Source organism: Lissotriton vulgaris, chromosome 11 (genome assembly GCF_964263255.1).
Source record: "Lissotriton vulgaris chromosome 11, aLisVul1.2, whole genome shotgun sequence".
NCBI classification, from domain to species: Eukaryota; Metazoa; Chordata; class Amphibia; order Caudata; family Salamandridae; genus Lissotriton; species Lissotriton vulgaris.
This window is the reverse complement of record NC_141699.1, coordinates 1,089,509,828-1,089,524,600: the sequence shown is the minus strand read 5'-3', so window position 1 is coordinate 1,089,524,600 and position 14,773 is coordinate 1,089,509,828. Positions and strand designations below refer to the sequence as shown.

The 14,773-nt window shown below is 42.4% G+C and overlaps 1 protein-coding gene across 1 annotated transcript in view; it reads right to left on the bottom strand.

Moving 5' to 3' along the window:
- The window catches only part of LOC147684198 (mucin-4-like), a 135,369-nt gene that overhangs the window by 24,358 nt on the left and 96,238 nt on the right, over positions 1–14,773 (bottom strand). The window contains exons 21-26 of the mRNA XM_086942610.1: positions 12,155–12,271; positions 11,922–12,038; positions 10,146–10,262; positions 9,913–10,029; positions 4,885–5,058; positions 4,678–4,751 (exon numbers count right to left, since the gene is read on the bottom strand). Coding sequence (XP_086798736.1) covers positions 4,678–4,751; positions 4,885–5,058; positions 9,913–10,029; positions 10,146–10,262; positions 11,922–12,038; positions 12,155–12,271 — 716 coding nt within the window. The remainder of the gene's footprint in view (positions 1–4,677; positions 4,752–4,884; positions 5,059–9,912; positions 10,030–10,145; positions 10,263–11,921; positions 12,039–12,154; positions 12,272–14,773) is intronic.

Here is a 14,773-nt window from a genome sequence, read left to right as displayed (position 1 = left end):
CAAAATCACCACCCTCCCACTCAAGGAACACTCTCACAGAACAAGGGCAGCCTGGTACCAACTCTCTCCTGTAAAGAAAGTGAAGCTGTTTCTTCTGGAGAGTTACTTTAGAGCTGTTGGTCAAGCCATCATGCCCTTGAAAATGTATGGTTGTACCAACCTGCTCCATATTTTCCAAACTCCACACTGGCACCACTTACTGGCATCATACATGATGCAGTATGTCTCATGCAGACCTGGCTCAACATGATCACACTGCCCAAATTCTGATGGAACTCCATTAGCTCCTCTTGTCAGCCCGCCCCGCAAAACTAGCTCCCTCATTTACAAAGTTATCATGATCAGCAGCCTCGCTTATCTTGCAAACAAGCTCACCAACTCTCATGACTCTCTGTATACTGACAGCCAGGCCTGCATCAGACTGGAGTCTAAGAAGTGTAACAAAGTAAAAAATAACTAGGCAGTAGGACTTTTCCATCTATGTACTCAGGATCTGGAAAATCATTCTTGTATCTATAAAGACCACCTAAGTGCTACTCCAGTTTCAGAAAGTGTTGAAATCACACCACTTTAAAGAATATTAGAACATTAGAATGTTGGGAACCTCATTGAAAACAATGGAGTGCTCTGGGCTTCTAATGGCCGGAAAAGCCCAGAGCCCCAACATTCCAATGTTTGTTCACAGCTGCTGCTGTGAGCAAAGGCCTCACTGAGCCCGGGAGGATTTCAATCCCCTCGGTCTCCATGAGGCCTTTGTTTTATTTGTTATAACATGCTGCTCTCTAGTGACCGAATGTTCTAATAGCCTTTAGCCTTCCGTAGCTGGGCTATACTGGCATTAAAGTCCTGCTTCCTTGTGAAAGGCACTCACCTTTGACCTTTAACGCTGGAGCGGGCCTTTAATAGCCGGTATAGCCCACTGCGGCGGGCTACAAGGCTATACTACATCACACTGCAGTTACACTCCACTAACCACAATCAGTGACAGCATGGATTTAGGGGCATTGAGTCTCGAATGATGCATCTGTCTCCTGATGTGGAATTTGCCAAATAAAGTGGCCTGATTCTCTTTCCTGATTTGTTAAAGTTAGATTCTGGGTCTAAATTGACAATTAAGTGGATCACTTGTATTTGATGTGGTCCAAAAAACTTACATTAAGTTATGGACAAAAAGAAAGTCTCTGCTCTTTTAACAATTACTCCCTGAAATAACTACTTTAGTCTCCTAGTAATAAGTAACAATACCTGGAGAGCCAGGGTTCTTAGAAGGGCCTTATGTGAATCAAAGATTCATTTATGGATTGAGGGTGGAATATCTTATGCAGAAATATCTTCTGATATAAAAATCATGTCCTAAACATCCTTTACAAAAACATCATCCCATTGTGTGTAGGTTTTCTACTTTGAAGGCCAATGAGACAATATTTTGTAGACACTAGTTAGGGCACAGCGTTTATTTGGATTATAGAAGATTTTAACAGTGGATAGATATTACTCCTGCTTCTTTTGCCACCATTTACCTTCTAGTATTTGATGGATGGAGGGGCAAGTATCAGTGGGAGGGGAGCATGCCCTCATCATGGATACACTTTAATGACAAAAGAATACTTTAAAATGATTTTCAGTGATTCCTGATGAAATGAAGAGTCTCAAAATCCACTGAATAATCATTGCAAGCCAACATCAACTTGTAATCTGCAAAATAATATGATTGATAATTCATGCTAATCTTTATTATTTAATCCAATAAGATCTCACATACTGATATATTTAGAACAGCTAGGAAGACTCTTTTATTTTAGTTTTCTAGAAGCAGATTTAATATGATGAATATTCCATTACATTCGGCAAATGCATTTGGGAACCTTCTGACGGTCTAAGTGCGGGACTCAGGACATTGAGCCAATACTCACTTCACTTATAAGTACATTATTACAATTATCTTTAAGGGTAATTTATGTTTTTTGATCTAGGCGAGGAGCTGGAATTATCATCATCTAAGACGTTCCATAGTGTGTATTAGAAGCAGGTCCTTCGTAATCCAAACTCTCCGCTAACAGATATCATGCCTCCCCAGACTGCAGCCCTTTTAGAGGACTTTGCAAACACGAGATTGCACTGTTTGGTAATTTCAAGTTGTGTGTTAAATACCAATCCTGCATGTTATGCCTCATTTCCAAGGTAAAAACTCACCATATGAGCTATGTGCCACACATGGTAAATATCTCATCCTGGGGTAATGATATTTACTGAAGTTCTGGACTATAATCCGATTATGTTGGGAATAGGAATTTGAACATGGATTGAAGTACAAGTTATGCGATAGTCATGACGCCCAGGCAGTTTTTATCTGATCTATTCGTCAGGTTCTATCTGTCAAAAATATGCTGCAGAACTGGCCCAGAAAGAAAGGCACAACATGCTGAATTCAGTGTGTCAGGCACTGATTCTGTATCGTATGCTTCACTTCCAAGTTAAACACTTGAGCAGGAGATATTTACCACATCAGTAAATACCTCGCCTAGAACTGATGGTATCTACTGTGTGTGGTCAATAGAGAACCCTATTCTGCACAATTTTTAGTCTTTGAGGGCATATTGCCTGTTGAGAGAAATTAAACTGAGTGGGCCCAACTTGGAGATACATAGCAAATGTTGTCTCTATATATGTAGATCCCATGCAAAATGTGGACCAATCACTTTCCTTCAGCCAGACCATGCTTCATAAAGAAAAGTACAATTTAACTGTACATATGATGATAGCAAGGAGAAAAATTACCACAATCCATCCTCATTTTGTACTCCTGTACTTGAGCTGCCATTTTCATTGAATGAGTATCAGACCTACTTCATAGCTGTTTGCCATGGCTCCAAGAAAACAAAAAGTGAAGGAAGAAATGTTTGCATTAATCGCAGCCACTGGTTGTTACTCAGGAATGCACTCCAGTCAATCATCCTTTGGCCACTTTATCAAGAAGGCACCTGGCCTGCAGTTTTGCATGAAGTGTTACAATTCAAGCAGGAGAGAAACTGATTAATATATGGTTGGCCTTGTTTTGTATAGTGGCAAAAGAATGGCATGGAATGCAGCTTGGAGTAATTACCTGTGTCTGAGATGAATTGGTTTTTGCTTTTCTAACCCCTATTGAAGACAGAAGAGTGCCTCCTTTCTTTACGCATGAGAGACAAGATAGGGAGGGAAATGCCAGAGCAGCATCTGGTCTACTGAATATACAAATCCGTATCAGACTGATGTGGTGAAACCAAATGACAAAACAATATTGCCTGTTCTTATAAGGTTTGACTAGAGTGTATTTTTAAAGAACATCGGGGCATATTACCAACAACTAGCGATAATGTTTGTCTCTAACTTGTTTAGAGACAAAAATTATCGCCGCACATCGGCGATTTTTATCGCAGATAAACCTTGCTATTAGCAAAGTTTATCGCAAATGCGATAAAAAACGCCCGCAATGCATGAATATCGCTGAAAAGTCAGCGATATTCATGCATTATCGAGCAAATGCTCTTAGCCATGTTATCCACCTCCCATTGGATAACATGGCTAAGAACTGCTCAGGGCAGGTGTTAGCTTTTGGAGATATTCCCGCTTAGCGCGAATGTCTCCAAAAGTTGGTAATAGGAGATAGCGATGTTAGCGACTGTTTTCAGTCTCTAACATCTTGGCATGCCCACTTTGCATCTCATTAGTGATAAATATCACTGACATGCAAAGTGGGGCCCAAGATGGTCGCTATCTCCTACTAGCTGTCGCTAACTGGTGTTAGCGGCAGCTAGGTAATAGGGAGATAATTTTATCTCCGCTTTCTTGGCTTTTAAAGCCAAAAAAGTGGAGATAAACCCCCTTGATAATATGCCCCATCATCTAATGTTCTCCCTCTTGGATAAGACAGTCAACACCTGGAACAAATTCACTGCTTTCTTGACTGAGGTTGCAACTGGATGAAAAACAACTGTCTCAAACTCAACACCAACAGAAGTTGTGATCCTCACTCACACCTTTAAAGCACTACACAACATTTGCCCAGCCTACCTCAATAGTCGCAACTCCTTTCACAAACCTTCCAGACAACTCATCTCAGCTGGACTTTACTTGTACATATTCTACACATATGCACAACAAGATCCAGAGGTCGGGCTTTCTACTACATTACCCAAAGTATGAAACAACAAACTACCGAGCACCAGAGCCTTTTCCTCACTCCGCAAGAAGCTGAAGAGACTGGTTCTTCGAATAAAGGTGTGGCTACCTGATGTGCTGCAGGAAACCCTCCCAGATGAAAGCGAGCTCTACAAATACACATAACATGGCATAGCATAGAATGGGATAAGATAAGATAACATAACATTTCCTGTTTTGCCTTTAGCAGGAGACTCAACCTGCTTCCAAAAGTTGGAGTGTCATGGGGAAAAACAAGCCATACCAGTTACCATCTCTATCTGTATTAAAACAGAACTTATAATGAGCCCCTGAATATGACTACAATCAGTCTATAAGCACGTCAAAAGCTATGCTTCATAGCAACACTTCAAAAGCTTCCTTTATGTTATCTGCCCTCTGTTCTGCATATTAAACGTTATTTATTCTGGTTTAGGAGCAGGTATTGACCTACTAATTTTATAAGTAACATCATTTTTTTCACTGCAAGTAACACACCTTTATATCTGCATCTTCTGTACCCATATTTGATTTTGACTCCAGTCGTAGAAGGACAGTTCTTTTTGGTAGAGCTGCAGATGAAAAAAATAAGGACACATTTTGTGATGGAGCTTATAACATCTTTCATGTGCACACATGCACACATAAGTGAGAGAAAGAATGTAGGCTATCATGTGTGGTATTATTGAGCCACCTTGGACCTACCTTTAATAGCCAATGGCACAAAACTCAAGCTTGGGTCTCTGCATCTTGGGCCCTCGTACCCCACTACGCATGCGCAGGTCTGAATCTCACATTGTGAGCCTGTCCGAGTACAAGTTCCTCCATTCAGGCAGTGGTTCGCTTCACACTCTGTTGAGCAGCAGATTGTTCCATTACCTGTAAAATACAGACATTTTTGCTGAACATTTAACTGCAAATTGTGATTATTTTTTTAAACCTTTGGTATCAACCTGGCAGTGGGTGATCAAACACATTGACATGATAGAACAGTGCACTCATTTTTGCTTAATGGTTTCTTGCTTGGCAATGTACGTCTTCTATATCCCTGAAGAAGGTCCTTTAAACTGACTTGGCCCATGGTCAAGAATGCGTCTCACAGAGGGTGATCCCACCAGCGAAAGGGAATGTGAAGCAGAGCTTGTTCTGCTGATCCATGGTAGTGACTTCTGATGTGCTGCAGCACCCTGAGCCTCATGGGCTGTCCTGAATCACTGGTGCTGGGTAGCTTTGTGATTAAGCAGAGTGACCTGATTTGTCATTGCTTTCTTTCTATCGCACATCAATGTTGTGTGATGTAGGTGTGGGACAAATAGAGCATCAGGTGTAGCAGATATCCCACCCTGATTGGTGTAGAGATCATCAAATCACAACACAGCTCAGCTCATGTGAATTTGCAAGGCCCTGCCCTTAGCTTGATGCAGCTTGGAGGAGAAGGTGGTGGGCCCTAGGAACCAAAGTTCCAGAACCAACCCCTGTGTAGCGCAGCGCAATACTGGCCCGGGCAATAGGTAATAGCAAGCCCTCTCTTGTCATGGGCTCATGGATCAATCCTGCCTGTCTTAAACTGTGGAAGGAAAGAAAGTGGATGGCTGCACTATCTTTGATTCTATAGCCCATAATTTTGAATAATGCACACATTCTATACCTAGTGGAAACTGACCTTTGCAGTATGCTTAATTCTGGGTGTGGTGTTCCTGAATTACTGCACCACTTGTATTGGTCTCATCAATGAACCAAATATAACCAGAACCATCAGGCAGACTCCAAATGTCTTCCTTCACACTTCCAAATCAATTACTGTACTGATCATGGTGTACCATTTATATCTGGATATCTGAAAACACTTTTGTACAAGGATCCATAAAACTAGCCGTGAATGCGATAAAACACAGAGGGACAGATTTACAAGCCCCTTGTGCCTCTTTTACGTCACTTTTGTGACACAGCGGCAGCGCAAAAGATGCGCCATTGTGCGGGGTATTTACAACGTGATGCATCTGGGAGTTGCGTCACATTGTAAAGCCCTGCGCCATAAGGAGGCGTTCTGGCGCAGGGGGAGGGCGTTCCTGTGGAGGAACGCCTCCTAAAAGTGGCTGAGTAAAATCCACAAGATTTCACTCAGTCACTTTTAGGCCAAAGCTGCATCAAAACCCTGCGCCTGCTTGAAGCAGGCGTAAGGCTTGACGCAGCATTGGAAGAATAGGCTCCCCCAGAGCATTGCTGGAGCTGCATCGTGAAGACATGGCTTGGCAGTTTGGGCTGGACTGTTCCCATGAGGCACAGGGTCAGACTGATTTGCATATAGCCATGTTTGAACTGGGGTGACAGAGTGGGCTAAAGAACGGTGATGGATTAAACCCAGATCTTTTGACTGGGTGTGAGTGTTTGATTGATTCAGATGCTCCATCCATCACCACCCCCATTTGTACCGCTTTTGGCCGCCATAAGTGTGGCAGGGTATGCTCAGACGTGAGACCCTTGCTCACTTTGCCACTGGATTCAAGCAAGCCGGACTGAAGACGGCTGGAATGCCAGTAACCGGTCCTCCGAAGCTTGTTTCCAGTCCAGGGAAGACATGGCTTGTCAGTTCGGCCTGGACTGTTCCCATGAGGCACAGGGTCAGACTGATTTGCATATAGCCATGCCTGAACTGGGGTGGCAGAGTGGGCTAAAGAACAGTGATGGATTAAACCCAGATCTTTTGACTGGGTGTGAGTGTTTGATTGATTCAGATGCTCCGTCCATCACCACACCCTTTTGTACCGCTTTTGGCCGCCATTATTTTTGCAGGGTATGCTCAGACGTGAGTCCCTTGATCACTTTGCCACTGGATTCAAGCAAGACGGGCTGAAGACGGCTGGAATGCCAGAAACCGGTCCTCGGAAGCTTGTTTCCGGTCCAGGGAAGACATGGCTTGGCAGTTCGGGCTGGACTGTTCCCATGAGGCACAGGGTCAGACTCATTTGCATTCAGCCATGTCTGAACTTGGGTGGCAGAGTGGGCTAAAGAACGGTGATAGATTAAACCCAGATCTTTTGACTGGGTGTGAGTGTTTGATTGATTCAGATGCTCCGTCCATCACCACCCCCTTTTGTACCGCTTTTGGCCGCCATAAATGTGGCAGTGTATGCTCAGACGTGAGTCCCTCGCTCACTTTGCTACTGGATTCAAGCAAGCCGGGCTGAAGACGGCTAGAATGCCAGAAACCGGTCCTCGGAAGCTTGTTTCCGGTCCAGGGAAGACATGGCTTGGTAGTTCAGGCTGGACTGTTCCCATGAGGCACAGGGTCAGACTGATTTGCATATGGCCATGTCTGAACTGGGTGGCAGAGTGGGCTAAAGGACGGAGATGGATTAAACCCAGATCTTTTGACTGGGTGTGAGTGTTTGATTGATTCAGATGCTCTGTCCATCACCACCCCCTTTTGTACCACTTCCTCCCGGCTGAGCACAGGAAGACAGTGGTGGCGGGACTAATAATGTCGCAGTTGGATTACTGTAACAGCCTGTTGCTTAATGCTCAACATGGGCTGCCTAACAAACTACAAATCCTGCAGAATGCAGCAGCCCTCTTGTTCACGGGTATACCCAAATTCGCCCCGGTCGCCCAGGATCTGGTGAAATTACATTAGCTACCGGTGCGCAAAAGAATTACATTTAAAGCTCTCTGCGTAGTTTTTAAGGCGCTCAAAGAAATAGGCCCTCACTGTATGACCCAGGTCTTCCAATGGTATAAACCAGCAAGAGCCCTCAGGTCAGCCGATCAGGGCTTATTGTGGTTCCTAGAGTCAGGAAAGCCCGCTGGGGGGGTAGGAGTTTCTCCCTGGGAGCAGCAAAGGCCTGGAACGCCTTGCCAGTGGTCCTCAGACTGGCCTCGGATTTAATGTCCTTCAGGAGGGCCCTGGAAACATGGCTTTTTAAACAGTATAACTTTCGGGCTAAGTGTAGGGAGTGGTCAGTCAGCGCCAGGACACCGGCTGGTAACAGTGCGCTTTACAAATGTGAAAAAATAAAATAAATAAAAATGTCTAGATTGAGTCTAAAAATTATTTTGATTAATTAGCCAATCAGACATAAATAAAATCAAAGTATGGGATGTGTAAACTGAATAAATTGTTCAGCTAGATCCCTTAGTGTATGGTCAACATGTTTCTGCCTGTGAGTGATGATTAATCAGGCATTTATCAGGACCATAAGAGGTGAACCTTGTTGGTATGGGCGCGCTAAGGCCCACCCTAACCAGAGTGTGAAAAAAATATATATATTTTTAAAAAACTTGATAATAAAGTATTCCTCGTACTGAGAGGAACCAAGTTTATTATAAGGTGTAATCATTCATCACACCATGGGTATCGGGAGGGGGGTGGTGGCAAAATGTCACACTGCATTCAATGCCAGGCACCCGCTTGGTACTTACAGCAATACTCATGGACCAGACCCCGCTGGTCACCATGGTGCGATGAATGATTACACCTTATAATAAACTTGGTTCTCTGTATCTCTCTTCTTCCCACAACTCAAATTCCTGGCTCAGGGTCTTGGACGATATGAAAGCCTGATCTTGCCAGGCATCTCGCAAGTGTTCTAGTTCTCATCCCGAGAAACCATTCAGTCCACCCACCTCATGCAGCAGATCACTGTCCCAGAGCGGTATCATGTTGGTGAGTCTACCATTCCAGCCCAGAAACCTTGTGGCCTCACTCCACATTCTAACTCCCATTTGGATGTGTGGTGGTAGTTTTCACTCTTTCTTTCTCCGGTACAAAATAGTCTCATGGCCCCTGCGGCCCATCGCCTTCCTATCCACTCTTTACGCCAACTCCTGATGATCCGCAAAGACGCATCATTAACCATAAGTAGCTGGGGTAAATTATGTCTGGAATGTGATCCCACAGTAATAAACTATGCTCTGAAAGTTGGTAAGCGCAATATGCGGTGTTCCAACTTTTCAAAGTAATTTTGCAATGCCATGCTACCGGTGCAAAAAAAAGGTTGATGAATGTCAACACAGACACCCTTGCACCATGGTGCAGGGGTGCCTGTATTGCAGGTATGATTGTTTATCTGCCGGAAAAGACACCTTCTTGCACATAAACAATCATTTAAGGTGATTTTCTCCTCATATGTGTTCTGCAGAATGCAGGACACATAGGGGCATGTGAAAATGCTCCTAGAAAACTGGAACGTCACTTTTCTTGACTCTCCAGTGGCGATATGCCCTGCACCATATTTAAAAAGTGGCATTAAGACACTTTTTTGTGGCCTAACGCTGCTTTGTGAATATGCTACCCTTTCACTGAGTCTGTTCGCCAGAAGTTTGGCTAACAACTTAGCCTCTACGTTTAGCAAGGATATAGGCCTAGAAGAGCCACAATCTGTCTGTGGCTTGCCCTTCTTGTGCATTACTACTAATGTATCTATCCTCAGCCTCTTGGCAGTTGCTCAATGTTCCATGGCTCTCGGAACATGGCAAGCATTTGTGGGGCCACGTTATCAACCATCTCTTTACATACAATGCTCTAAAAAGAATTTTATATGTATGTATGCTTTTTAAGATATTTTTTATGTCGAAATAAAGCCTATTTGACCGATCTCTTTACATAGTTCTACTGGTGGGGCATAAGGCCCAGCTGCTTTCTCACATTGTAGGTCTCGCAACGCCATGGCAAGTTTTTCTATAGAAAGCCTGTTTTATGGAGAAAAAGCAGCAGGTTAGGAACTTTTGACTTGCCTTCATATCCAGGGTTGCAGGCACAGACATAACTTCCGACAGTGTTAGTGCAGGTCGCGTCTTTGTGGCACGGGTTTTTAATGCACTCATTGATGTCACTGCAAGTTGCTCCATTAACTACAGAAGACCACAAAAGAGTTGAGAGCACGGCATTAATGTTTACTACTGCATGTATCCTATGAACTAAGTGGCATGGCTCAGAGGTTGGGAAAGGAGTACTGCTGTGGGGTTACCTTGGAATCCAGGATTACAGACACACGTGTAACTTCCTGCGGTGTTAGTGCAGGTGGCATTTCCATGGCATGGGCTGCTGCTGCACTCATTGGTGTCATTGCATGAGATTCCATCTCCTGAAAAGGATTAAGGAAGCAGGAGTGTAAGTGTTGGATACCAAGTAGCTGGAAGAATGCCTAACAGGAAGTAAAGTGCACACACATTGCCAGCAGACAGATGTTTTCAACACCTACAATCACAAATTGATTTGAAGTGTAAATATGCCCAAACAGGATCATTCAAACCAGTTCCTTTGATAAATGGTTAAATACATCTAACCCACCCACCAAACAGAAATTGTGCACAGGTTTTATGCACTGAAGTGAAATATTTTATGTAGTTAGAAGATTATTTTTCCAGGTGCTTAAGTGATGATAGAGGTTAGAGATTAGGCACACTGTGTGGTGATTTTGATGTTTTGAACAAAGTGGATTATTGAAAAAGATTTGAACAAGTTAATAGTATAGCAGGCTATTAAATTTCAGAATCTATATGAGATTGGAAGCATAAAGGATTAAACAAAATATATATATATATTTTATTGTTATACGTGGTTCCTCCCACATTCTCTCTCTTACCCTCTTACGCTTGAGGCTTTACTCAGAGTCTGTTTTATTTTTAGTGGATGCCAACTCCTTTTTCCCCTGTTCCATTTTTGGTTCCAATATCCTCCAATCCTTTTATTTCACATCTTTTAGGTCTTACCTAAAGACAGCTTTAGTTGTCTCACCAGACTCATCTTTTCTATGAAAAAATAAACTATGTTCCAAAGGTGGCAATATGAACTGTGTTATTGTTGATAAGATTGTTAGGTAGACCTTGGTCAGAAACTTGATGTCAACTCTGAATTATTGTATATGTACTCTTAATTTTCTCTTTATTTAGCAATTTTTAAAAATATTTTCCCTTGCTAGCACCACTTTAGAGTGCTCGAACAAAAATAGATAATAAACACTCAGGACCCTATTCACAAAGGTACCGCAGTCGTGGTGGGAGGACGCACTTGTGGCGGGATATCCGTAATTGTAAACTGCAATACAGAGGTCCCACTCCCTGTGCGCCGTTTGTTAATCCGCCCCAGAAAGTTCTGAAAGCAGGAGAGTTAGAGTCCAGACAGATTCAGTGATCTTATATTTTCTATCACTTCCAAGTGAACAACACATGTAAAGACTGTTTGAACAGTTCAGTTTCACAAGTTTACTAAACTTGAGCCGTGAGCTTCCGTACGAAGTCCAGGACTGAGGCTATTACAGAGCTGTGTGCGCTGAAACTTCATCCTCCACACTGTAGCCTCTTAAAGGAGTGTTGTGGGTCAGGTTAGCTGAGGAGGATCATGCTTCTTGGCCTGACCCTTTTTAAGGCAGATAAGATGTTTGCCCCTATGCACCCTGTTCATTATGAAGTGTTTTAATGTGATCCTGAATTCCAATTGAACTCACTCTATTTAGCTGCTGCTCTTTCTTTTATGTTAATTTGCTGTCATAAATGTATAATGATGATTGTTTGATGGCTGAGATCGCAGCTGGAAGTCTGGATTTTAGCTTACAGAAAAGACAGTTCAATATAGGTTTTTTTCTATAATATTCATAAAAAATCTAACAAAGGCAAGTTCATGGACTTATCAGAAGTACCCTTTTAAATCATTGGAATAGATTTGTAGCAACGCCATGGCACGTCCTTCTTTGGAAAGCCTCTTTTATGGAGAAAAAGCAGCAGGATAGGAACTTTTGACTTGCCTTCATATCCAGGGTTGCAGGCACAGATGTAACTTCCAACAGTGTTAGTGCAGGTCGCGTCTTTGTGGCACGGGTTTTTAATGCACTCATCGATGTCACTGCAAGTTGTTCCATTACCTACAAAAGACCACAAAAGTATTGAGAACACGGCATTCATGTTTATCACTGAATGTGTCCAATGAACTAAGCGGCATGGCTCAGAGGTTGGGAAAGGAGTACCGCTGTGGAGTTACCTTGGAATCCAGGATTACAGATACACGTGTAACTTCCTGCGGTGTTGCTGCAGGTGGCATTTCCATGGCATGGGCTGCTGCTGCACTCATTGGTGTCATTGCATGAGATTCCATCTCCTGAAAAGGAATAAGGAAGCAGGAGTGTAAGTGTTGGATACCAAGTAGCTGAAAGAATTCCTAACAGGAAGTAAAGTGCACACACATTGCCAGCAGACAGATGTTTTCAACACCTAGAATCACAAATTGATTTGAAGTGTAAATATGCCCAAACAGGATCATTCACAACAATTCCTTTGATAAAGAATTAAATACATCTAACCCACCCACCAAACAGAAACAGTGTACAGGTTTTATGCACTGAAGTGAAATATTCTATGCAGTTACAAGATTATTTTTCCAGATGCTTAAGTGCTGATAGAGGTTAGATATTAGGGAATCTCTGTGGTGATTTTGATGTTTTGAACAAAGTGATGGATTATTGAAAAAGCTTTGCACAAGTTGGTATTTTTATTTTCTGCATTTTTGAATAGTGAAATCCCCTGGAGCAAATTCTCTTTATTACCAATTAAGGTGCATGTTTTGGTAGATGCATTCACTATTGGATGTAATGAATAAACCCATATAACCATATGGATAGACTTTCACTCTCTTCTGCAAGATCACAGCGACAAGGCCTTGAAAGGAATGTGCACAACTATTTCCTAGTCCTAACTTCAATTATCCAGAATAACACCAATAAAGATATGAATGAAATCACCCTTCAAACATATGTTGTAGGTGATGATTGGTTTTAGAAGAAAAAGTAACTTTGAGACAGGGTGTTTACCACAGATGTGGGAAAAGATTTGTGTACCTGAGTATTAGGCAAGCTTTTCGAACTTGAGAAAAGTCAGCTAAGGTCTCTCTAAAACCCTTCTCAGGATCCACGGTCTCCCTTTGTTCTTTTGATCGAATGCCCTTTGTCTGATCTCAATGAAAGATGTCTCTGTCCTGCTCCACATGAGGACATGGGATACTGGATTGTAAAGCAGGCTATTAAATTTCAGAATCTATATGAGATTGGAAGCATAAAGGATTGCAATAATAATATATATATTTTTTTAATGTTATACGTGGTTCCTCCCACATTCTCTCTTTTACCCTCTTCCGCTTGACGCTTGATTTACAGTCCTTTTTATTTTTAGAGGATGCCCACTCCTTTTTCCCCTGTTCCTTTTTTGTTCCACTATCCTCCAATCCTTTTTTCACACCTTTAAGGTCTTACCTAAAGACAGCTTTAGTTGTCTCAACAGACTCATCTTTTCGACCAAAAAACAAACTGTGGGGCATATTACCAACAACTAGCGATAATTTTTGTCTCTAACTTGTTTAGAGACAAAAATTATCGCCGCACATCGGCGATTTTTATCGCAGATAAACCTTGCTATTAGCAAGGTTTATCGCAAATGCGATAAAAAACGGCCGCAATGCATGAATATCGCTGAAAAGTCAGCGATATTCATGCATTATCGAGCAAATGCTCTTAGCCATGTTATCCACCTCCCATTGGATAACATGGCTAAGAACTGCTCAGGGCAGGTGTTAGCTTTTGGAGATATTCGCGCTTAGCGCGGATATCTCCAAAAGTTGGTAATAGGAGATAGCGATGTTAGCGACTGTTTCCAGTTGCTAACATCTTGGCACGCCCACTTTGCATGTCATTAGTGATAAATATCACTGACATGCAAAGCGGGGCCCAAGATGGTCGGTATCTCCTCTTAGCTGTCACTAACTGGTGTTAGCGACAGCTAGGTAATAGGGAGATAATTTTATCTCCGCTTTCTTGGCTTTTAAAGCCAAAAAAGCGGAGATAAACCCCCTTGATAATATGCCCCTATGTTCCATAGGTGGCAATATGAACTGTGTTATGTTGATAAGATTGTTAATTAGACCTTAGTCAGAAACTCTGTGTCAAATTGGAGTTATATTATATGTACTCTTAATTTTCTCTTTATTTAGCATTTTTATAAATATTTGCCCTTGCCAGCACCACTTTAGAGTGCTGGAACAGAAGGATAAAATAAAAACACAGGACCAGATTCACAAAGGTACCACAGTTGTGGTGGGAGGACGCACTTGTGGCGGGATATCCGTAATTGTAAACTGCAATACTTAAGTTCCACCCCCTGTGCGCCCTTTGTGAATCCGCCCCAGAAAGTTCTGAAAGCAGGAGAGTTAGAGTCCAGACAGATTCAGTGATCTGATATTTCCAATCACTCCCAGGTAAACAACAGACGTAAAGACTGTTTGAACAGTTTAGTTTCACAAGTTTACTAAACTGGAGACATGAGCTTCTGTTCGAAGTCCAGGACTAAGGCTATTTCAGAGCTGTGTGCGCTGAAACTTCATCCTCCACACTTTAGCCTTTTAAAGGAGTGTTGTGGGTTCAGGTAAGCTGAGGCGGATCATGATTCCTGGCCTGACCGTTTTGAAGACAGCTAAGATGTTTGCCCCATGCACCTTGTTCATGATGCAGTATTTTAATTTGATGCTTAATTCCAACTGAACCCACTCTATTTAGCTGCTGCTCTTTCTTCTCCTTTAATTTACTTTCATAAATGTATAATGATGATTGTTTGA